The 23832-nt window shown below is 32.1% G+C and overlaps 4 protein-coding genes across 4 annotated transcripts; 2 read left to right on the top strand and 2 right to left on the bottom strand.

Moving 5' to 3' along the window:
• Positions 1-859: 859 nt before the first annotated feature.
• On the bottom strand, positions 860-12529 carry LOC132725256 (heat shock 70 kDa protein 12A-like). The gene is made up of 6 exons (XM_060710352.1): positions 12268-12529; positions 6059-6210; positions 5456-5680; positions 4748-4892; positions 4210-4344; positions 860-3675 (listed from the first exon to the last, which is right to left on the bottom strand). The coding sequence occupies exons 1-6, from the start codon at positions 12413-12415 to the stop codon at positions 2753-2755; spliced, it is 1728 nt and encodes a 575-aa protein (XP_060566335.1). The 5' UTR covers positions 12416-12529; the 3' UTR covers positions 860-2752.
• A 4137-nt stretch (positions 12530-16666) lies between these two features.
• Positions 16667-17547, top strand: LOC132725255 (uncharacterized). The gene is made up of 2 exons (XM_060710350.1): positions 16667-17205; positions 17404-17547. Exons 1-2 carry the CDS (start codon positions 16800-16802, stop codon positions 17544-17546), a joined length of 549 nt encoding a protein of 182 aa, XP_060566333.1. The 5' UTR covers positions 16667-16799; the 3' UTR covers position 17547.
• An 80-nt stretch (positions 17548-17627) lies between these two features.
• LOC132725254 (uncharacterized) lies at positions 17628-19534 on the top strand. The gene is made up of 2 exons (XM_060710349.1): positions 17628-17974; positions 18205-19534. Exons 1-2 carry the CDS (start codon positions 17775-17777, stop codon positions 19148-19150), a joined length of 1146 nt encoding a protein of 381 aa, XP_060566332.1. The 5' UTR covers positions 17628-17774; the 3' UTR covers positions 19151-19534.
• A 359-nt stretch (positions 19535-19893) lies between these two features.
• Positions 19894-21959, bottom strand: LOC132725253 (uncharacterized). Its single transcript, XM_060710348.1, has 2 exons — positions 21720-21959; positions 19894-21158 (listed from the first exon to the last, which is right to left on the bottom strand). The coding sequence occupies exons 1-2, from the start codon at positions 21924-21926 to the stop codon at positions 20097-20099; spliced, it is 1269 nt and encodes a 422-aa protein (XP_060566331.1). The 5' UTR covers positions 21927-21959; the 3' UTR covers positions 19894-20096.
• Between the last annotated feature and the right edge of the window lie 1873 nt (positions 21960-23832).

The raw sequence follows: 23832 nt of genomic DNA on the forward strand, positions 1-23832 counted from the left end.
ATGCGGTCTTAAAATGAATCACATTGTCCTTCCCAAAGTTTAAGAAAAATACTTGATTTTTCAGATTTTCTTTAGAAGTTGGTGAACTTTAAATAAACTTTAATGTGTTACTGGATCAAAGATTTGAATCCAGCTATCGTCACAGGTTATTATGCGGTCTTAAAATGAATCACATTGTCCTTCCCAAAGTTTAAGTAAATTTACTTGATATTTCAGATTTTCTTTAGAAGTTGGTGAACTTTAAATAAACTTTAATGTGTTACTGGATCAAAGATTTGAATCCAGCTATCGTCACAGGTTATTATGCGGTCTTAAAATGAATCACATTGTCCTTCCCAAAGTTTAAGTAAATTTACTTGATATTTCAGATTTTCTTTAGAAGTTGGTGAACTTTAAATAAACTTTAATGTCTGCGTTTCTAGTGTCTATGTGTAAAAGTTATAAATTAAAATTAGAAATTGGCTTAAACGATATTTGTTATTGTCATGACAAATGCCATTGCAACAATATTGACTACTTTTATTAAATACAAACCCTAATCATGTTATTACTTTATTTAATGAAGATACGCCTATTAACTATATTATATTGTACAAGGTCAAAATACTGTTTAATTGTTTATGAATAAGACGAAAAAGAAGAATAAGAAAAACTTTTATTTCCAAACCAAATAAAAAATCACTACAGTCTAGAAAATCCCAACAATCTGCCTAAGAAAGTATTATTTCACAGTTCAATAGAACGCCGAATACAGCATATCAATCATTACTTATAATAAGAATGATAATCATAATTATTTTAAGAATAACTATAAAATACTAATATTTAAAATACAAATGATGATAACATTAAAGATAATATATTGTAACAGCACACTGAATGTTATGTTAAAATTTACACACCCTTGCAAAACTCGTGGATACTACATTTTTTTCAATTAGAAATATATCTAATTACTGTATATTTTTATCATATGGAATAAATACAATAACATCTAAGCTTAATATCTACCCCTTGATCAGAAGGTACACTTATCCTTTATCTACAAATTATGGTTATCGTCATTGTCACCTGCAATGAAAAAACAACAAAGTGAAAATACTTTTTAAGGTGAAATTAAACTGTTCCAACGGCCCGTTACGGATACCGTGATCAACCTTGAGGATGCTTTGATAAACTCTTATTTTTCCTATTGAATAATATCTGTCAATGCAATTTTGTAGAAGAACTTAATACATACACGTAAAACAATATAAATGCGTATCCGATAAATATTATAAGATATACAGATTCATATAACTTATCAAATGTTAATGTACACCAGCACCCGCTTATACAAAGGTGAACGAGATCTGCAGGGCAGATAATCTATTTGATTTATGATAGTTAAAGTTTAAATGCACATCCAAGTGTAAATAGTCGGTGAACAGGTAAAATCGGAATAGCTTGACATTTTGCCATATACATTGTGCATTTGTTTTCAATTTATATACTATGAAAACAAAATCCGCATAACCACGTACGTTATACACTTTAGTTTAATAATATTTTATTGCATATTTTGTACATGATTAATTTAATACACAATCTAACATCAATATCTTAAGCATGAATATAATGTACATACAAAAGGGTTGGACCAAAAGTTATACCAACATTATCTAGGGTCCTCCCCTGAAGGTCTATCTTGTTGGCTTAATGGTACCATAGTAAGTAAATGTGGTTTTTAGAAATTCTGAGATATTTATTTATATGATAAGCGATGTTAATTTCATGTATTTTAACTGGTAGAAAAGAATCGCTTAACCTAAAAAACAAAGAAAATTACAAAATGACTTAATGAGGTAAAATGGAAAACAAATATATGCCATTAACAATTTGCCACTATAATAAACGCACCAAACCTTGATTTGCAGCAGCAACCTTATACTCTTTAAGAAAAGGGTAGTCGTTTTATATATCAGGTTGTTTGTAGGCCCTATATTTTATTATCAGTTATTAGTCCATCACCATTATAGAGTGTAATAGTCAATCTTTTGAAATATATTATTGAAAACATTAGCATAATTTCACTTTAAAATAAGTCCAAACATTTAATTATACTTGTAGACCTCCTTGAATATAACAAATAATAACTTGTGTAAATCTTGTATTTTGGCAACTATGTGACAACATTAATTGATTGAAAAACGTTTTTATGCTACGTGAAAAAAATAATACACAAAACACCAATATATCATCTTTTCATCTGCGAAAATTTCTCGCAAAACCCAATAAACTCATTGTAAGTCTAATAACAACAAGCCGAAAAAAAACTCAAAAACACTTGAAATAAAAGAGATAACACAGAGTCAACTTATTTTTAGGCATTTTTAGATACCAAGATAAAATTGTTGTGGATGATCTTAACCCGACATATAATAAAAGGAGGTTTTAAAAGTCAAAAATTCAACAAAGTGCATTTAAAACACCATTATCTTATATAAACATCTAAATGACAAATACAATTTTAATACATATTTTCAACTGATACCTTGATGAAAAAAGAATGTTTTAAAACAAATGATTCAAAGAAGCATCTAGATTGAAATGAGTAAACCATTTAAAATATTTAGCCTCTAAAATTAACAACTTTGTTATAATAATTTTCAATTTCTTAGTTCTCCAAAATCTTAACCATTGAAGTTTGAGGCTATGAGAATATACTTTTTTTATCCTGGCTAGACTGTTGCATTTATTTGCATATCGATATTTATCCCCAAAAGGTTACTGATATCCGTTTCTGTGTTCCGGTCGTAATATCCCTGACCTTGACTTCTATTTCTGTACCACCAAATAGAAAAGATACACCTATTTGTCGATCACAACCGCCTGTTGTATCTGGCATTGGAATATCAACATTGCCAAGTTTATAGCATCCTGCCTCTGTCACAAGGTCCGGATAACGTTTCGATGTACAGTATATTGTGATGCTTATTGCTGTAGCATTAGGTTCTGGTGGATGGTAAATTTGTTCTCTTATCTCTTCGCCGAGGTTAACTATATCTCCCGCTCGGATATGTGAACTGAATATCCCATCACATTTGGGCTTTCCGTTCATGTTAATTACTTTTGTTGGAGGGTGGTTGCATGCAGAGTTTTGTGTGTGTGTTGTCTCGATCCCATACGTATACTTACAAACTCTTTGTGCTATCAAAGTTGGATTATGACCATATATAACAGCACCTTTCAGAACAGCTAAACCTGCATCTGTAGGAACAATAATTTTCTTGCTTGAAAAGTTTTCTTTGATACTTTCTTGTAACAAAGGGGACTCGGAATAACCGCCAACCATTAGTATGGCATCGCAGATAGCCACTTCAGGATTTTCAAAAAGTTTATGTAGGTGATCATTTATGCTTTTAATAGATTTTTCAAATACTCCATATATAATGTCACAATCAAGCCTCAATTTATCACCGGTAAGTCGAATGCATTCCTGGTGTTTAGATTTTGATATAGTGTTTCGAATCTTTTCCCCAGTCATGTCTTCAGCCAAATCCATTAGTGCAACGGGTATTTTGAAAGCTACAGGTTTTCCTTTCTTAGTCTCCCTTTTCTTCACTTCAAAAGCTTTCATCAGATCAAGGTACGCATCCATATAATCCTCTTTGAATTTTTCCATTACACCTGGGCCTGATTATATATATGAAAATATGATGAATGACGAGGTCATATATGTTACATAAACACGAAAAGTTTAAAAAAAGATAGTTTTGAAAAAAGAAAAAGTAGAAACTGAGTTAAACATGTATATTTTCTTGTTTGTTTGATTGATTGATTGATTGATTGATTGATTGTTTATTTGTTTGTTTTTACTTCGATTTTAGCACCATTTTGGTTATTCCTCGGCGGTCGATTTCCTGGAAAACTGATCAGTCAATTTATCCGCAAGTGACCTACTACGTATACTTATAATTAAAAGATTTTCTTAAATATTGTCACTATAGATATTCTTAATGTTCACAAGGACATTACGTATTCATATTAACTCAAACAATTGTTTTGTAATAAAGTATTATCATTTCAAATATTTTCATTATTTGACCAAATGGTCACACTGTGCAATCTGTGTGACTTAAAAGTTAAATACAGCAGACTCGTTATGGAATATCATAGTTTGAATAACAACCAAAAATGAAAGTACAGTCAATTATATATACATTGTACCTGCGATTTCAGAAATCAAATCTTCGAATGCTTGATCAACTTTTGTTCCACCCCAGTCACCACCATTTGCTTTATAGATTTCTTTAAGATTTCCATTTTTAGTGATTTCGTGTACCGTAATGTCCACTGTTCCACCTTAAGTTAAAGAAAATACCAATACTTTTAAAATGTATTTGTCCATTATATATAGTTTAAAACATTTCTGATGATTTTACTGTTTGCATACGAATTGTGTAAATTCCTTGCAGGGAAAGTGCAGGTCTTGATTGTTAGAAATATTGCCACTTCAATATAAATACACTGCCATAGCCAGCAAATTAAATGTCCACTAGATAAAACAAACTCCAAAGTAGCAAAGCGGCCAAAGTCGATGTGTAATATTTTTAAGAGTATTTTATGTTATATTTTGTTCATAAAAAAGTAGGCATGTGGAAACAATTTGCAAATGAAAATGCTGACACGAATGAGCTCCAGTTTAGAGAAATCGCCAGGTCAAAAAAAGAAAAGAAACGTTCAGGTAAAGTTAAAATTAAGTTACCTCCTGCATCCAGAATTAGGTATTTATTCCCCGGTTTTAGTTTAGACAGAGAGTTGTCACTTATTGTTGTGGGAATGTGTCGGCAATATAATGATGCAGCCTCTGGTTCAAGTGCAATTACCAAGTTCTCAGCCTTTATGCCTGCCTGACCAATAAAATGTAATTATGTAATAGCATTTTTACAAACAAACAGACAGACAGACAATTTTCATTATTTAAATTAAAATTGAAAGGAGTTTCAGATCACTAGTGTTCAAAATTATAATAATTATACACTTTATAAACAAGCTGTTTGTCAAAATGTGCTGAAATCTTTCAGTCTTTTGTAAAATACATTGTTTTCTTAGACAATATGATATTAACATAATTATTGATAAGGTTTGCCTTAAATTATTTTTGCTCCCTTCACATGATTCATGCAACGTTTGTTATGATAGTTAGGTAAAATACTTTTATTGAACATAAAATTTATTCAAAATGTATAGCTGCAATGTTTTAACTGCAAAACACATGCTTGTATGTTTATTTAATGTTCAAAAACAAAAGTCAAACATAAAAAAGTGATTCTCATTGAAAGGCTCTGTTTCTATGTTTAAAGTATGAACACATTGAATGGCAATTGACTATTTTGAATAGCATTCATTTTAGAAAGTAGGTAGTAGGATAGAAAACAAAGAATATCTTTTTAAAATAAATAAAATTTTGTACATCTTCTGCAGCTTCTCGCATGAACTGTTTTGCTACGTCATTCCATATGGCTGGCACTGTCAAAACCCATTTTATATCATCTTCTCTTAAGTGTTCGTCAAGAACTCTTCTCTTCGTCATGTCCATAAGATCATCCTTCAAGTATTTTATAGATAGGGAAAACACTGTTCTTGCTGTCAGAGATTTACCAGTGGCATCTTCAATTGTAAAATCTCTTTGAAGTCCCTTAATAAACAAAATGTATGCAATTTGAAGATAGGTCATGTTGATATTATTTCGTTTAATTAATTGTGTTCCTGGTTATTATTTATCAGGTACTGGAATATTTGTTGTTTTTACCTAATAAAATAAAATAAAGATTTTACCTAAATTGTTTATTCAAGGCTAAAAAAGACGAAATTTGTCATCGAACAGTTAAAGATATCAAGATGTAAGTGCAGCTGATTAATATCTTTTAAAGTTTTCTTGATCGACGAGAAGAATAAAGAAAAGCGCTAAATTCAAGTGAAAACTATTCCGAGATTCATTGTGGTATCATTGACATTGTTATAATTAAATCATTTAGAATAGAAGTATACATTGATGAAAATATTTTAATCTTACAATTTTGTCAAACAGCTGCATTTTGAACCTCTTGAAGTAGTACCATTTTTGATGCTGATTCTCCTCTGCAAGTTCGGCATACTTCGTTTCAGCATCAAAACCAAAACTATCAATCGTTTTCCCGTCAGGATTAATCAAAATTGTTGTTGGTCCTTGAATTGAACAATGAACATTTATTTGAAATTCGAAATAACTTAGAAAGTTTGTTTTAAAACGGCATAAAGGTTGTTACAACCATGTCAATATCTTATATTTGAATAGATGTGTATGATTACTGAATCTACAGTGTACAACTTACAATGTTTGCAAATCATTCATTGATATGTTCACAACCAATGATAATTGATAAAGGATATTTGTAATTTTGCAAACTAATGTGTTATTACGTAACATTATTAATAAAATTACATGTATATATTGATATCCATTTTGAAAATTAAATACAAACCTTTCAAATCAGATTAAGATTGGCAATTTAACGTCTGAATTGCAGACGGTAATATATGTTATCTACCTCAATTAATAATGCAATTATTTTCATAATACACATGTACGAGGATGGGTCATTATATAATGCAAAATGGTCAATGAATTTTAAAAATGAGCAAACAGTTCATAATTTTTTATTTTAACTCTTCGAAATAATCTCCCCTTACAGAAATGGAGCGTTTACAACCAGACTTACCGGCCTCTTTAATTGACTCGTACCCGTTTTTGAATATATGCATACGCCTCGAAACGGTTTCATTGTTCAATTTCATTGTTGTCATAAAGATTGCAAATATCATTATAAAGATTTATAGCCTGGTTCCCTAATTTTGCTCGAGTTTTTATGTAAGCCCTTATTTCATCACTTTTAACTGAGCGTTTACTCGTGTAAGGTGTATTTTTTAATTGTGAATAAATTCATAATCGGTTGACTACGAACATGATTTTGGTATCATTTTAAAAGCAGATACTTTGAAGCATATCATAGTTTACACAAACACAAGAATCACGAGCTAGATTAGAAAATATAATTGATATTGCATTACATATTGACCCACTCTCGTATGATCTCATTTAATATACACAAAAAACCAATAAATTCATGAACAAGATTATCTACTTTCTTTAAGTTTTATACAAACCCTGTTTATGTTACTTGAAGACACACCTACAAACTACAGTAACTTGTATCAAGACAATTGACTGTTAAAATGTTTTATTTCTGCAAATGAATAGAAGTAAGAAGAGAACAGTTTAATTATCTACAGTCTATAATAGCCTAACAAACCATTGCCCTTAAACAAAATACTGTATCACAATTCATTAGAACGGCGAATATAGCAAACATTAGATATAACAAGAGCCGCAGGAGGCAACGCTTGTCATGTCTGTTGGTCAAGATTAGGGTCAGTTCAACCTTTAAGAAGGTCTTGTCCAAAATGCTGTTACGTCCAAGTATGAAGATAATTCATTGATTAATTACCAGCCAATTATAGCAATAATCGGTGAAAATGAGATAAATTGACTTTCCAGGTCAAGGTAACACATGAGACAATGTTAATTTAAGTTTGATAGACATGAAGATACTTGTAAACACAATGAAATTAAGAGAACACTTTCTCCTTTCTACTTTTAATATCCAATTTAACATCCAATTTTAAACACTTTTTAGTTTAACTTTTACAATCCAAAACTTTTCTTATATTTCTTATACACTTCACAGCAAAATCCTTTTCATATCTAACCTTCTTTGCGGTCTCAGTTTAAACCATGGTGTCATGAAAAGCACGTGAATATATTTGTGACGGGAATTAAATGGCGAGAAAGTTATCAGGATTAAAGTAATATCATAAGATATTGGCGTTCAAACCAAAGGAGCTAAACGGAGTATTAAAATACAATTAAGTCAGAAGAAGCATATTCAAAGACACAGCATTAAATTGTACAGAGTATGCATTAAGTAATCGCTATGTTAGCTAAAACATTGAGCTTACATCATTGTTTAATATAATAATAGTATCTGTACATTATATAGAATTGATTAACTAAAGCTTATTTATATAATTAGAAAAACGCAATGAAAATGTATAATGATTTACACAAAAGTGCCTTATAATTGCAATACATGAAATAAAATATTATACAAATTATATATAGTCACTGCAATACGCAAAAATAAAATGCTTCTTCTCTTCCTGAGCGTTTCAATACATTTTGTTTCACTGTCCCAATCAGTTTGAAAAAGAATGCACCGGTATTAAATTGTCTTCATGCCCTCCTTTATGGAAGGATATATTGTTTATTGTTTGAGAAACTGAAAATACATAGAACTTTGTATGAAATATGTCTAGGATTGTATCACCTTTACTTACATAATTGTACTTTACATGATGTTTACTAAAATTAGTTGTTGCTTTTTTTTTTCGCTGACTTTCTGTTTGATATATTATCTAGTTTCTTTGCACATTTCTCAGTATTTTTATCAAATTGGTCATTTATATAATAAGATTTTTATCACATTCAAGAAGATAAAGTAAGTTCGAAGGTCTGCCTATTAGACTCTTAGAAGGAAGTTCACTTTAGCGGATCGAATTTCTATACTTTTAAATAATACTGTTTTAGCCGCTGAACGACCATGGATTATCCGACAAGTAGTATCTCTTGTTCTGGATAGCGTATGTGATATTCCTTAGTACATACACTCTTTATGTCCTCTTTGAATCACCATTTCACTAAACTTTTCTTTGTGATGTAGTAAAATATGTAGTCTTGCTCCTTCCAACAGGCAAGAGTTGCCTAAACGTCCAGTACAGTGCAATAATCAGTTGCTGTTGATAACCAGTCCGAGTTGACTTTGTAGTCCGGACTGCTTTTTCTTTTGAATATTGTTATAGTCCTTATTATAAATTTTCCTTTGAACACAAACTATCCACGAATTTTCATCTTCTCGTAAGTCGTCTACAGCCAGATATTCTGCGTCATCTTTCACATTTTTGAGTTTCTAAACAAGAGCAGTAGCATGCCATAATTTTGTTAACGTTGAATATATATGAATGTCAATTCCACAAGGTGGCACATTCTCCCGTTTTGTTTGCTTTCTTTTTTATATGCCCGAAATTCTTCCGGGCATATTAAGTTGTGCCCAAGGCGTCCGTCCGTTAGAAATTCGGTTTCCGGAGCATAACTTAAGTTCCATTTGGCCAACAATATTCAAATTTTATAGGATGATTTTCCATGTTGAATAGAAGACACCTTTTGATTTTGAGGTCACGAGGTCAAAAGTCACTTTCACTTTTACCTTTAAACTGAAAAACAGTTTCCGGAGCATAACTTTAGTTTTATATGGCCCACATAATTCAAACTTCATAAGATAATTGTCTATATAAGATAAAAGACCCCTATTGATTTTGGGGTCACAAGGTCAAAGGTTAAGGTCACTATATTCTTAAAACTGAAACAGTTTAAGGAGCATAACTTAAGTTTCATTTAGCCCACAATATTCAAACTTCATAGAATGATTGTCCATATTGGGTAGAAGACCGTTCACAAGGCCAAAGGTCAAGGTCACTATTACCTTAAAACTGAAAACAGTTAACAGAGCAAAACTTAAGTTCCATTTGGCCCACAATATTCAAACTTCATAGGATAATTGTCCATATTTAGGTAAAAGACACCTATTGATTTTGGGATCACAAGGTCAAAGGTTAAGGTCACTATTACCTTAAAACTAAAAACAGTTTCCGCTCAATAACTTAGTATTAATCAACCTACAGCTGTAAAATTTTATGGGATGAACAGCCATGTCCAATACATGACCCCTATTGGTTTTAGGGTCATAAGGTCAAAGGTCAGGGTCACAATGACCTTAACACTGAAAATTGTGCTTTCAGGAGCATAACATAAGTTCCATTTGGCTTAAAGTGTTCAAACTTCATAGAATGATTGCCTATATTGAATAAAAGATCCATATCTATATTAGAGTCACAAGGTCAAACATCAATATCAAATGATCTTTATGTTGTTAATAGTTTTACAACTGTCAAACTTCATAGGATGGTCACTTATATTGAGTACATTAATTATATGTACCAAAACGTTTGCTTATATTATGTTATACCCCTGGCGTCTTTCCGTCCATCCGTCGTAGCATTTTTACTTACGAGATAACAACTTGATGGTGTAGCTTTGGAAACAGTAACTGTCCTTCAGCTATAAAAGATGATTGTTTTTGAAGGAGGTAATACTTTATTTAATTCCCATGTCTTACAAATGCTTCATCCTTACTAAAAAACACGTTCGGGCATATAATGCTCCGCCAAGCGGTGCTCTTGTCTTCGACCTGCAATTAAACACTTGGTTCTTTTTCATTTCCTTCTTTTAATTAAAGTGCATTTTAATAATATTGTCATTATTTGTATACCAGTTTCATGGAGTTTCACAACACCAAGTGAGACCGTTCCACCAAAAAGTATTATCCTTTAAATCACTTACCGACTAACCGAGAGTTGCAACGTCATCTTGATTATCTTTAGTGGCTACGTGAGCAAAATACACACACTCTTGTGAAAACCTGATTTATTGTCCCATAAATGTCCAGAAATCTTTTATTCAGATTCAGTGGATCTGTCAACTCCTGGAATATGATTGTTTACTTTTTCAATACTTGGACTTCACTCCCGAAGATTCTTTGACGCGTCTTCTTTATACATGTCTATAGCTTGTTCATCACTGGATGCTCTGGTTAGAATATTGTCAAAATAACTGTCCCGTTTCAGCTGTTCTAAAACTTTTGTGCCATATGTATTCAAATGAGTCTCAGTAGTTGCATTCAGAAGGAAATGGCTTGAAATTATCCCAAATAATACCCTTCAGACACGAAAGATTTTGATGTTTTTTTTTAAAAAAAAGATGGTCTGTTTGTATCTTTAATCCATTAGAGTGTGCATTTTACTTACATCGCGTAATCAATCTGAAGAAACGCTTTTTTAATGTTTGGACCATTGCCACTGTATGTAAACGAAACCTCATAAGTAAACCACACAAATCTTGGAGTAAAACAGGGCCGCGTAAAAGACCCTCATTCAAACTCTTAGATTCACTAATTCACTAATAGCAAAATTGGAGGAAAATTTAGACATTTGACCTTGAAGTCAAGTTCATTTATCAATGAAGGTCAATGTAAGTCTAATCTACTTTAAGGTCTTGTCCCAAAAGTTGTTGTGGACAAATATTAAAGCATTACACAAAGAATTTATAAAGTTATGATCAAGGACACAAACGGCAACGGCAAAGGGAACGCAGACAGACATGACTGTTACAATACATCTTTATTATTATTAATAATATTATTATTTTAAGTCGAGCTTAATATTAGACTAATTATAAAAACGATTAAAATATGATAACAGCAATACGTGTACTATGTATTATGTATTATTTAAGTATTCGCATACCTACGCGAAGTTTCTGCATAATGCATTTTTCATTAACAATAAGATCAGATTACACTTCTTTTATATTAGATACAATACATTAAACACCTTAGTTGAATAAATACCCATTGTTTAGAGGGAAAACACGTCCTTTATCTACAAATCATTGTAATTAATATTGTTATCCGTAAAAAGAAAACATCAAACACTATCTCAGACTATGTAAATGCAGTTATAAAGAAAGTGAAGCATGATACGCATCGTAAACGATGTTGAACTTCTATCAAGAGATCTAACCTTTAAGGTCGTATAAGGCCGCTAAGGGGAGCAGTGGCCTAGTGGTTAAAGTGTCTACCTCTCAACCCAGAGATCATGAGTTTGAGCCCTACTCAGGTCACGACTATGTTTCTTCATACGACACCAGTACTGGTTGGTTCCATGAAGCGGACTCGAAAGTGATTATTATAAGCTGCAAGACTTTGTCTCTCAATCGAGCGTAAATAAATATGTTTAAACCAACCTTTAAGTACATATTGGTTATTTTGAACATTTAAATCATTCAAACCAAATTGTAATCAATAGTCTTTTCGTACAAGATTTGAGAGTGTTGTATTGTCGGTCCAAAGTCGGTTGCTTTATACCACTTGAGAATAAAAAATCATTTTACGTGCTATGTTTACCTGACACTAACTCAACAATAAGCAATATATATAGTACGCACTTATATTGATATACTTTCATAAACATTTAAAGAATATTCCCGTTGTTCATAACAGCGTATTGACTTACCTTTCAAAGATATAGTCGACTCCAATCCAGACCATTGTTTTGCAGTGACCTTTGTTGGATCAAGATCAAACTCGTGTTTAAACGAAAATCCCCAACTTGAAAAAGTTGTTCCAAAGTCAATTGCTGCGACAACCAAAGTGTCAGACATTTCTTCCAAAACAACGTTCACTGTTTACATATTCACTATGGAAAATAACTCTTGATTGGTTCTTTTTAATCGATACACAACCCCGTTTCAATAAAACTTACTTCTGTTTACGGTTTGGACCGTTTTCCGAAAACGGTGTAACCACAAAAAGCTAACATTAGAGTGTAAATTGGCAAAGACCTTATCTATTTCATAACCCAATATATTTGTAAATAAAAAGGTTTCGGGCAAAATTCCAAGGTTTTATCAACTTATATTTTGCCCTGTTATATTTGAATAGGGAGAACAGTAAGAACTTTAGTCTTAAGTCAACTCTACCCGATATCTGGCAATGCACACATTTTTTTCGTTAAAATAATAATAGTCACGAATTGCCTTGAAAGTAAAAAATAAATGCAATAAATATAGAAACATGTAAAATGAGTTCTTTTGAAAAATTAGTCTTCAGGAGAAAGTTGGATGAAGGGGACCAATTAAAAGAGCTGGAAGAACATAAATATTATTGTTAAAAGTGAAAAGTAATATTTGATTCTTTTCATAACAAAACAGGTTCTTTAATTTACAAAATATACCTTACAGTTCAATAAAATTGTCTTTTATAGGGCTATGTCCAACAGTGTTCAGTAAGGGCCATCGCCTATGAAAAAAGAAATTTGAAACGCAAAATGTCGAAAACGCAAAGGGACGATGACGAAAACCCGAAGACACGATGACGAAAACACGAAAACTTCCAAGAAATTCAAGTCGATAATTATCGCGTTTTCGTCTTCGCCTCTTCGTGTTTTCGCGGTTTCGTTCGTTCGTTCTAAAATTATTTAGAGGTACAACGATTTCAGTCAATATTTGCATTAAATTGACAAGGGATATACTATAATCACCTAGGGGATTAAACGTGTTTGATGTTTAAAAATCAATGTCATTCTCTTACTCTTAAATATTTATGTTGAAGATTTAAAAGAAAAATTAAAATAAATTTGATTTCAAAGCGTTTGTTTCGGATACATATAGCAGATAAATAGCAGAATAAAACTGTATAATAGAATAAATTGAAACTGAGCATGATCTACAAAAATGTAATAGCATGATAACAGAAACTTTAGAAGTGTACAATGGTGTGTCACAGACCCCGTTTTTTGAATGATCTGTCCATGAATTTGATGAATATATGGAATTGATCTTCGTTATGAATCAAGTAAATTCATATTAATTTAATTCAGTATTACAAGGAGAAAAGGTTGCCTTGTGGTAAAAATGTTCCCAACACAGACACCATAGAAATAAGAGCTAATGTTTTTCTTCTTCTTTTATTTGACACAAGTACTGGGTAGTTAAAGGAAGTAGACTCGAAAGATGTTACAAGGCCCAGCCTTTCATCATAATCAAATCGACGGTCTAGTTCATTAAGTATGTAAGTGCACACAAAGTGCCTGCAAGATTGATCCATTTCATTAAAAAAAATGAATACACCTAGAAAAGTATCTCCGATAAATACAAAACAATCACAACATTACAAGAATTCGTCATTTCTATAAAAAAAAAAACATTATATGCTCTTGTAATCTTTCATTACATATATATTATGACTTTAACAGTAACGCCCTTATAATGTGCATATATCGTACTTTACTTAAAAAACGCAAATTTTCGTAATTGTTACTTTCAATAAAATGCATAGCATCTTAAAATTAACGTTTATATAAATCACAATAAGTTGTCAATTTTTAAAATATCTCAACTTCTTTAATTGATAACGTGCTTGATTATTAAGGAATTATTTATAGTACGTGACTTTGTATCTTTCTGAGACGAAATACAGTATTGAGTTTTCAAACTGTTGATGACGAATAAGTGATAATTATCGACTTGAATTTGTCGAGATTTCGTCCAACCATGTTTTCGCGTTTTTGTCTTCGTCCCTTCGTGTTTTCATAATCGCCCTTTCGTGTTTTCGACTTTCTTCGTTTCAAATTACTTTATTCATATGCGATGGCTAACTGAACATGTAGTAACCTTTTACCTGCTGATCTATGTCACCATTATAGAGACATCCGTGCAATCTGGCCAGACTTTATTCTGCATAGTAGCTTAAGCTTTGTATCATATTGAACTTAATGACAGACAGACATACAGAGTTCTTCATTTCCTCTCAAGGTGCATGGTTATACAACATGAGGTAGATACAATTAATATTATGACATACACACTATAAAAGCACTTTATCAGTCGATAAAGGGTATTTTGATTAAGGATTCAACGACATTTAAAAAGATGTTGTTTTCTTGGGGGAATCTTTTAACTATGTAATAGATATAGTTTGCTTGTATATACAAATATAAGGGAGAGACTAAATATTATTGACATACCACGGGAAAAAAACTAAAGTAAAACGAATAGCACCAAATTCAAAGCAATAAAGGTAATTCAATTACACAAATTCTACAGACAAGCGTTCAATTAAATTATCAAGTTATATATATATATTAAGTTATATTTACGCTTTAGTCACGACTTGTAGGTTTGAAATATTTGAGTTTTGGGTATATCAATACTCGTTCATTTATGATCAGTTTTCTATTCATTGTTGTCAATATACATTCAGTAATAGCAAGAGCATCGAAACACGAGGCTACCTGATTTGTACGAGAGGGCATAGCCACCGAGTATAGTTTTTTGATCTTTCGCTTTTGTAGCATAGGCAAAAAACACGCTCCATATTGGTTGCACTATCTAATACCAAAAAAAAGTAACCAATGTACAAAAATTTAAATATGACGTTTTTTTCTTATCTCTTTCCCTTTCGTCAAAAGAAAAAATAGCCAATCAACGAGCATGCTTGCATTATGCAAGTATTGGTATACGATTTAACTCTGACACGATTCCAATGGTAAAGTTTCCAAACTATGATACAATTAAGCACAAGAAAAACATTGATGTAAAGCATCAAAGAGCATCCAAGCAAGAAATGCAGTAAGTGACGATGAACTTAAAGACATCTGATGACCAGATATCTTCTTATATAATTCAATGGTTAATTGGATTTTACCAGAATTGTATATCATAGATGAATGTGCGGACGAAAGACATGGTTCATCATGAACTTTGGTAGACTTGCTAGAGATTAGAATATTAAATGTATTTTCTTTGGAACATAAAAAACAGTTGTGAAAATGAACAAAGTATGTTATTATAAATTTAACAAATATACAAACAGTAGAAATAGTAAAAAAGGGACTAATATAGTAATATTAATGCTTTTGTTATATGTCAAATGAAAAAAAAATCGTTATTATTATTACCTGGGACTTAGATATAGTAGTTATATTTCAAGTACCAGATAAATACTGAAAGTAGAACGCACACTAGAATGAAAAAATTGGGATGAATTTCAAAAAGACCAAATTCAGGATTGGTTTTGTTAAACGCGTTAACAAAAATAATGGTACATTGAAAAATCATGAATAAATTTGCATGGCATATTGATATGGTGAAACATTATTTATCAATATAATTAAAGACACTTACCTGAATTTTAGACAGGTTTGAAGAAATTCAAGAGCATCATGTTGATGCGAGTCAAATATATAAAAGCTACTTGACATTGGTGATAAATATTAGAGCTATTGTTAATTGATTTATTGGGATATCAATCTACTATTTTTGGATTGCTCAGACACACTAGTGTGTTTACATTCCTATCAATAAACCCATAACACCTCATATGAAAACTGCAGACGAAAGGTTCTGTTGTTAAAATGTCACATAATTCGGCAAATCAAAATTCCACTCAAACTTGAAACAAAAAAGAAATAACTTCTTACAGCAAAAATTCGGGAAATTAGGGTCAATTTATATTTAAGGTAAAAAATGTCAGAAGTGCAATCAAGTCCTAAAAAAAGAAAGGAGCTATTATTTACCAGAAAGAACCTACGGAAATGATAATACTATGATACATGTATATCAATTCGTACAAAAAGGGAATACGTTTATAATAAAAATAATTTTTTAGGTAAATTTATAAAGAGTGCACTTATTGTTGATTATTTTGCATTTCATTTCCTGCAAATTTCTCTATTTTGTTATTTATTACCATAGCGCGACACGAATGACTGATTCATTTTTAATAATCAATAAACACAGTCACTACCCTTTTATCAATCGTATTGTCCTTGGCTAAAACTGACGAAAAGAGTCGAACAATTGCTATTGCTCTTTCTCAAAAAATTGAATGCATTCCATAAAGAGCGCCCAATAGAGTTACTCCGGAACTACGTCATTATGGGTTTTTCCCAATATCAAATCACGTGACCCGGTACAAACAAACCGCAGCCATATTGCTAAACTTTTGACGGCGCGGTTAATTCAAGTGTTAATAAACTGTTGCTCTATGGATAAATTTAAGTCAAACTCCGTAACAGACCTCCAAAAGTACTTAAGACAGCGAGGCGTTACTTATGCTAACACTAGAAAAGCCGAATTGGTCGACCTGTGCAGATATGCAGCAGAGCTGAACATTGAGGTTGACCCGGACGGGCTGGTGGAGGACAGAAGTGAGGTGCTGGATGCCAAACTATGTGTGCATGGAAATACATTAGTTAATCCACAACTAATAGCAGGCACTTATGACCTTTCCAAAATTCCTCGTGTGTCTATATTTGATATCTACAACTATCTACTTGGGTACGACGAATTCACTCATAGTACGCTACGAGATTACCACAAGCTTGAGGGGTATACGATGTTCAGGGACGGATATGTCATTGATCTGACCTCAGCATCGTATGATTCTCCAGGTAATATTTATCATCTTTAAACTATTTAAAGTTCCATTGAGTAGTATTAAGTCCTGAAATGATTATATTTTATTTAAAGTGCACATACATGTGTCAATATTTGAAATGATTTTATGTACTTTTGCATGCTACTGGATTCTTTTAAAAATAGCCTGTGATTGCTATGCTCATTAAATATTACCCCTCTTTAAATTTCAGACTATGTAGCCCTAAAAGGACAAGTCAGATCCAGAGTGAAGGACAAGGACCCTCTCACTAAACGCAAATACTACCAGTGTTGGCTTGTTATTACATCAGAAGGGTGCATTCATTCAGCATACTGTACACGTAAAGGAGGGTGAGTATTAAGTGATATTCATTTGTGTACAGTATTGTTATATATCAATACCTACTACTAGTAGTATTGTTATTTCTAGTCTTAATGCCATGTGCAAGAATAATCATTTTCATATTAAATCATTTGTCTAGTATAATCAGTGTCTTTAATAAAAGGATCTGCATGTGCTGACTCAGTCCCACACCAATGTTTTTAGGTTTTGTAAACTCCATTGACAAATTCAAGTTCACTAATGTATGTTTACAGGATAGATGGCAGCTGTAGACATGTAGTAGCCACACTGTTTGAGGTCAATGACTTCCTGAATGATGAATCAAAGACCACCTGTACATCTAAACCCTGCACATGGAAAAGGAGAGCCTGTGAAGCAGACAAATTATCCCAGCCTATTCCTGCTGCTGTCCTAGATACATCTGTATTATCTTCATCAAGGTAAAACTTATTAAATGAACAACCTCTAAATTGATGATAGTTTACTTGAATTCATTATTAGTCTTTCATTAAGACATTTCTTTAATGTATTTATATGATTTATTTTTGTATGAATGTCATCACATTTATTCATTTCATTTTTTCATCTTGTAATTCATTAATATACTGGTTTTCTAAATACTAGTAAATAGTATTATTATCATTCGCAAAATAAACATTTCTATTTTCAGCTGCCAGACAACAAGACCAAACTATTGTCCTTTGGCTGAGGATGTTCCTAAACCAGATCCAGATGTGTTTTTGAAGCAGTTACAGACATTGTGTCCAAATGCATGCCTAGTAAAATCTGTTTTTAAAACAACAGCTGCCTTAATTGCTCAGCCTGCTCTAACAGTAATAACACCAATGCAAAAGTTAGCATCATTTGTTTCTTCACATACATGTATTACTGATACTTGCTCATGTGCTACCATATTTTTGTATTATCATTTACCTTACACTCCTGAGCAATGTTCAGAAATTGAAGAAATAACCAGAGGTCAATGTAAAAATAACAACTGGCATGTTTTAAGAAAAGGCATTCTAACCTCCTCGACTTTTCACCAGATTTGTTGTTCTACTGATATTACTAAGACCGCACAAAGTTTGATCAAGCCTGGGTTAGATGAATCACGCTTGCCACTAGCTATCTCATTTGGAAGAATGTATGAATCTAAGGCTAGAAATATGTTCCTTAAAGCTCATAGATTTAAACACAGACATTGTAGTGTTGATGTACCTGGTCTTATTTTGTCTGAGGATGGTTTATTCCCTGGTCTGGCTTGTTCACCTGATGGTATTGTTACATGCAAGATATGTGGCCAGTTTCTTATTGAAATAAAGTGTTCATTCAAATACAAATGCTTCCATCCAAATAATGCACTGAAACTTTCAGGTATTTGTATTGAAAAAGATGGTGACATATTTCTAAAAAAGTCTCACAAGTACTATTATCAAATACTGGGTCAGATGGCAATGACTGGCATTACCAAAGCATTCCTTGTACTTTACACACATAAAGGGATAGCTACTGTTAGTGTAGACTTTGATAAAGATTTTTGGGACTCTGTTAGAAATAAATTAATTTCATTTTACAGAGATAGTTATTTTCAAGTTTTAAAAGCAACAATTGTGTAGTTTCATCTCAGCAATTATTTCTTTAACTTTCTACTGTTGTCAATGACAAAATGTAGTGTTGAATAATGTTTTTAGGGTATACTCTATGATTACAGGTCTAATGCTCTGTTCATGAATTAAGTCATTTTATAGACCATAACTGGAAATGAGTCACTGAACCAAGTAGGATAAACATTTATGCTTAGTACTGGTAAACAGTTTGGGTGACAGAAGCCTGGACTTTGCCAGTAATTGTGGGTAGGTTTACTGACTACCATGGTATTGAATAAAACACCAAAACAAACAAAGAAAACATTATTCTCGTTCAGCCATGTTGTTTTATTTTTCTCATTAACAGGTTTGTTTCAATGTATAAGTCACAAGATGTTACATACATACTAAGAGACTTTGGTAAAAATAATGTAATGTGTCAAGAATGATAGTCTGATAGAACATCATAAAACATGTACATTACAATTATTGTTCTTGAATATAAATTTCATGATTTGTAATACTATTATAATTAGTGTATTTGTTATTCTGACAAACAATCATTGTCACTGAAATGGGTAGTATTGTATTGTTCAATATTGCTAACAACTTTATGAACATGATTTTACACAATAGATATGGAAAATAAATATATCTATGATAATACATCTATCTTTTTCTATTTTTTGCTTTGTTTTACATGCAAAAACTTCACCAAAACTGCAACTATGTGATATTTCGATATCGGTTATGTTCCCTATTTACAGGGGAAACCCAGAGTATTGGAGTCATTGTGCAAGGCAAGGCTGAAGGTTACACAAAACTGCAACAATTTTGGTGATTTGAAATAAAATAAATCTGAATTTAAGTGGTATGATGCCGGACAGAATTTTAAAGGTCTTCATTCTACATATTGCCCTCTCCACATGAATTCTGACTTTGGCTATACCTCTAGATCTTTTCAAAGCCTTAGAACTTAACACCTTCCCATGTGTAAAAAAGGTATATTTAAAGTAGCCTTCTTTGGCAGAAGAAGATGCCGAATATTAAACCCTCTGTCAGCCATTATATCATCAGTTTCTTCCACTAAGTCTACAAATTTGGATTCTCTTACAATAGCTGCATCAGAAATTGAGCCACTGTAAACATCAGATAAAAATGAAATAGCTCCACTTGGAGTAATGGCTATTAACTGTTTTAAGGTGTTAGAGTGTTTGTATGAAGACCATGTTGCTTTCTGAGCTGCAGGACGTAGGGGTTTTTGAACATAATATTCAGTGCAATCAATAATTGCCCGGGTTCTAGGATAATTTGAAAAGCTCTTTGGTAAGTTTGCCTTGTTTATTTCTTTAGAATGCCAGACAATGAGTGGACTGAGGCACTGACTCAACAGATTTACCCAAGCTAGAAAAATGCGACACACATGACTTTCAGATACATGAAATAGATGAGAGAGATGTTTGTTGCCATAGCCTCTTCTAATCTTAACAAGAGTCAAAATCATTTCATGAAAAAGAGACAGTTTCCTATTCTGTCTACCACCTTTTCTTCCTGGCAAATGTTTTCTCTTTCCATCCCACAGTTTGATTTTCTGAGCTGAAGGTTTAAGCCATGAAAATAAGAAATGTAATAGAACTAAAGTTGGAACACCAGTATAATAGAAACAGTCTTTGTCATTTTCTGTCACATTGTCTACAAAAAACTTATCTTTACTTGCACAAATTGATGTGTTATCAGATGTAACATTGTTGTTCTGATCATTGACATTAACATTTTCTTCACAACATAGATAATTTTCAGAATTACAAGAAGGATTTGAGTCTAGAATGTCATGAAACATGAGGAGAGTAATCACTGTATCTCTAATGTTCTCAGTCTGCACACCTGGTAGATCTAAAGGTTGGTCAGCATGCTTCTGTTTCATCTTTGGTGTTACTGGTAAGGACTCAGCTGGCCTCTTCCTGTCTGACCTGGCTTTGGGTGTAGATGCAGATGGATATTTAGCTGCTACCGGATCTTTACTTCCATCAATGAAGTGCTGAAATACAAAATATACACCACATTATAATGCATGCACTTGCACTATTTATCCAGATTCAAGAAAGAAATGCTGAAATTATATCAAGAAAAATATATTCAATGGAACTTAAAATATTTTGATAATTTATTTCTATTGTGGTAGATCTACTCATAAGTAAGCTAAAAAGCAGAGGATGCAACCCAAATTATGTTTTGGAAAATGTGAACTGGGCATTGGTGCATAGGCTATCAGATCCTATACAGTACATGTACATCTATCTCCATTAGCCTAAGAATAATGTGCATCAAGAACAATCAGATCAATACCAGTAACTAAATATATCAACACAAAATCAGAAATAAATGAAATCGAAAATATCTTAAACATTTCTATATGAAACACATATTGGAACGGCCGGATCAAATTGACAAATATCTTTGGGTTTTTTACCCCACCCACCCAAAATTTTCTCATGGAAATCAGTCGGCAATTGGAAACGGACCAGACAGTAATGCGAGACAAAGATAAAATATTCTCAGAAATAGTACGACAACAAATACACTGTATTGAAGTTCTCACCTTCGAACAAACAAAGTGATGAGGTCTGATCTTGTCAACTGACAAGTCGCTGTGGGGACGACCACACTGTTTAATCCACAGACGACACCTCTCCAAGTCAATCGCTGGCTTAGGGAAGGGAAGAAAAGAAACATCCTTCATCCAATCCTTGTGTGAGTATCGGCTGTCGCTGTTACAAGTCCCCCACGAACATCTTTTAGTTGGCATTTTGATATTACAATATGGCGATCAGCTGATCTTTGTTTGTACCGGGTCACGTGATATCGGTATTGGAAAAACCCACATCGGTCGAGTTCCGGATAACAACTATAATATACACAGTTCAGCTTTGTAATTGCAGGCCTACTTGTAACTAATCTTTAATTGATATCAATGAACATCAGGTATTTGAAGTAAATAATACATGTACACATCAGTTTTCCAATTAAGGTAGCTCGCTACTTTCCGACTGAAATTTGACAACATCTCGGATTTTTGGAATGCAAACACGTAGATATGTAAGCTTTACTTCAGCAACATTATTTTGTAAAGGAAAGGCGTTAGTATGAGCGGAATTGCGACTTATTTATCGACAAAACGGCCTGTTTTTATCAATTCTCATCCGATTTTCTCCATTTAAATTTAATTATGTTCAATAGACGTATGCCTTTACATTGATGTCTTTCTTTTAATTTTGCCGAATATACTGCGATTTTACGGCTATTTTCCCACCGTTTTGACGTACAAAATCTGTTAAATAAAATCGCTCGTCATCACAATTGTGAAATAAAAAAAAATCAACACGGTGAATTTTACTATAAGTTTTTTAACATGTAATTAAGTCTTGAAGAAAAATATTTATGCAATAAAAATATAGGGTCAACGCGTAAGATATTATGCTATTACTGTTTTAAAGTAAAATATAGGGTAAGTAAAACGTAATGATTTCGGTGACGTCAATAGACGTTGGAGTTCAAAATATAATACAAATAACAATTTTCTTACGTCAAACATTAAAAATCACACAGTGACTTAATGAAATATATTTTTTAAATTGTTGATTATTTTTCTCATTGAAGTGCAAGCGCTAGATGAGCACATTTACATTGTTTAATCCGACAATGCCTTTGCAATATTTTTCTAATTTGCTGAACGCAGTCTCATACATCTTTTTATTTTATAACTTTGTGAGTGTAATAAAAGAGATCAAGGTGTTATATTACTATATTCAGCGCACAAAAATAAGAATTGCATATTGTGACTGAAGAAAGAACATTAATTAAGTCGCTTAGCTGATACCCGTTAGAATATCTTTTTTATGTTACATTCAGCTTTTAAACACTTTCATAAAATCAAATACAGGCAGATGAGCCTCACTGTTTAAACACATAGTAAGAAATGCAATTAAAGTAGATATATGCAGTGGGGCATATTTTCCGTATTTTCACTAGTATCTTGCCGGACTACTTTTTGCTAAATTCAGCCAATATACAAGATTTAAGGGAAAGTTTTCAAATTGTGATGTCAAAAAGTGAAAAATGTATGTAATAAACAGAACATTCAAGTTTTTTATATGAATACAGGATTTATTTTCATCCTGTGCTATGAAAATTATCATATTTCACATTAATCTAACTAAAATGTCATGATAATAGATTTATAAATTAGAGAATGAACACTTATTTGACAAACTTTAAAACATTTTTTTGGTAACAAAAATCATACTTAATAAAACAAATTGCATTTTCGCAACTGCAACTGCAGAGCGGTCCTAAAAATGTTATTTCTTTTAAAAGATTTCCACTACATTTTACCTCTGTATAGAGCAACAACTCTAAGCAACAAAGGGGGTATTGCTCTTTACATTGAAAGATTATACTGTATATTTCAATTAAATTCAAAATATAATTATTAAACAACTTGCACAACTTTTGTTACCACTAAATACGAATAATGTATAATGTTGACGTTTTTTTTTTGTATACAGTTTGCTTTAGATGAAAAAAAAGAAGAAAAAAGAAAAAAAAAGAAAACACAAAAACACTTTATGATGTAAACAATAAAGTGGACTTCTCCGTTATTAAAGGAGATGTTACAAAGGGAGATCAGAGTCGGATTTTAACTTGGAATATTC

The sequence above is a fragment of the Ruditapes philippinarum genome, unplaced genomic scaffold (genome assembly GCF_026571515.1).
Source record: "Ruditapes philippinarum isolate M1 unplaced genomic scaffold, ASM2657151v2 ctg394_1_1_1_1, whole genome shotgun sequence".
Lineage (NCBI taxonomy): Eukaryota > Metazoa > Mollusca > Bivalvia > Venerida > Veneridae > Ruditapes > Ruditapes philippinarum.

Excerpts from the sequence above, each read along its gene's own strand:
- LOC132725256 (XM_060710352.1), bottom strand. The coding sequence starts at position 12,415 with ATGTCTGACACTTTGGTTGTCGCAGCAATTGACTTTGGAACAACTTTT. Across the intron at positions 6,211-12,267 it reads GTCGACTATATCTTTGAAAG|GACCAACAACAATTTTGATT; the intron begins GTAAGTCAATAC and ends GTTCAATTCAAG. Across the intron at positions 4,345-4,747 it reads CCTAATTCTGGATGCAGGAG|GTGGAACAGTGGACATTACG; the intron begins GTAACTTAATTT and ends CTTTAACTTAAG.
- LOC132725253 (XM_060710348.1), bottom strand. The coding sequence starts at position 21,926 with ATGCCAACTAAAAGATGTTCGTGGGGGACTTGTAACAGCGACAGCCGA. Across the intron at positions 21,159-21,719 it reads ATCACTTTGTTTGTTCGAAG|CACTTCATTGATGGAAGTAA; the intron begins GTGAGAACTTCA and ends TTTGTATTTCAG.
- LOC132725255 (XM_060710350.1), top strand. The coding sequence starts at position 16,800 with ATGGATAAATTTAAGTCAAACTCCGTAACAGACCTCCAAAAGTACTTA. Across the intron at positions 17,206-17,403 it reads AGCATCGTATGATTCTCCAG|ACTATGTAGCCCTAAAAGGA; the intron begins GTAATATTTATC and ends TTTAAATTTCAG.
- LOC132725254 (XM_060710349.1), top strand. The coding sequence starts at position 17,775 with ATGTATGTTTACAGGATAGATGGCAGCTGTAGACATGTAGTAGCCACA. Across the intron at positions 17,975-18,204 it reads TCTGTATTATCTTCATCAAG|CTGCCAGACAACAAGACCAA; the intron begins GTAAAACTTATT and ends TTCTATTTTCAG.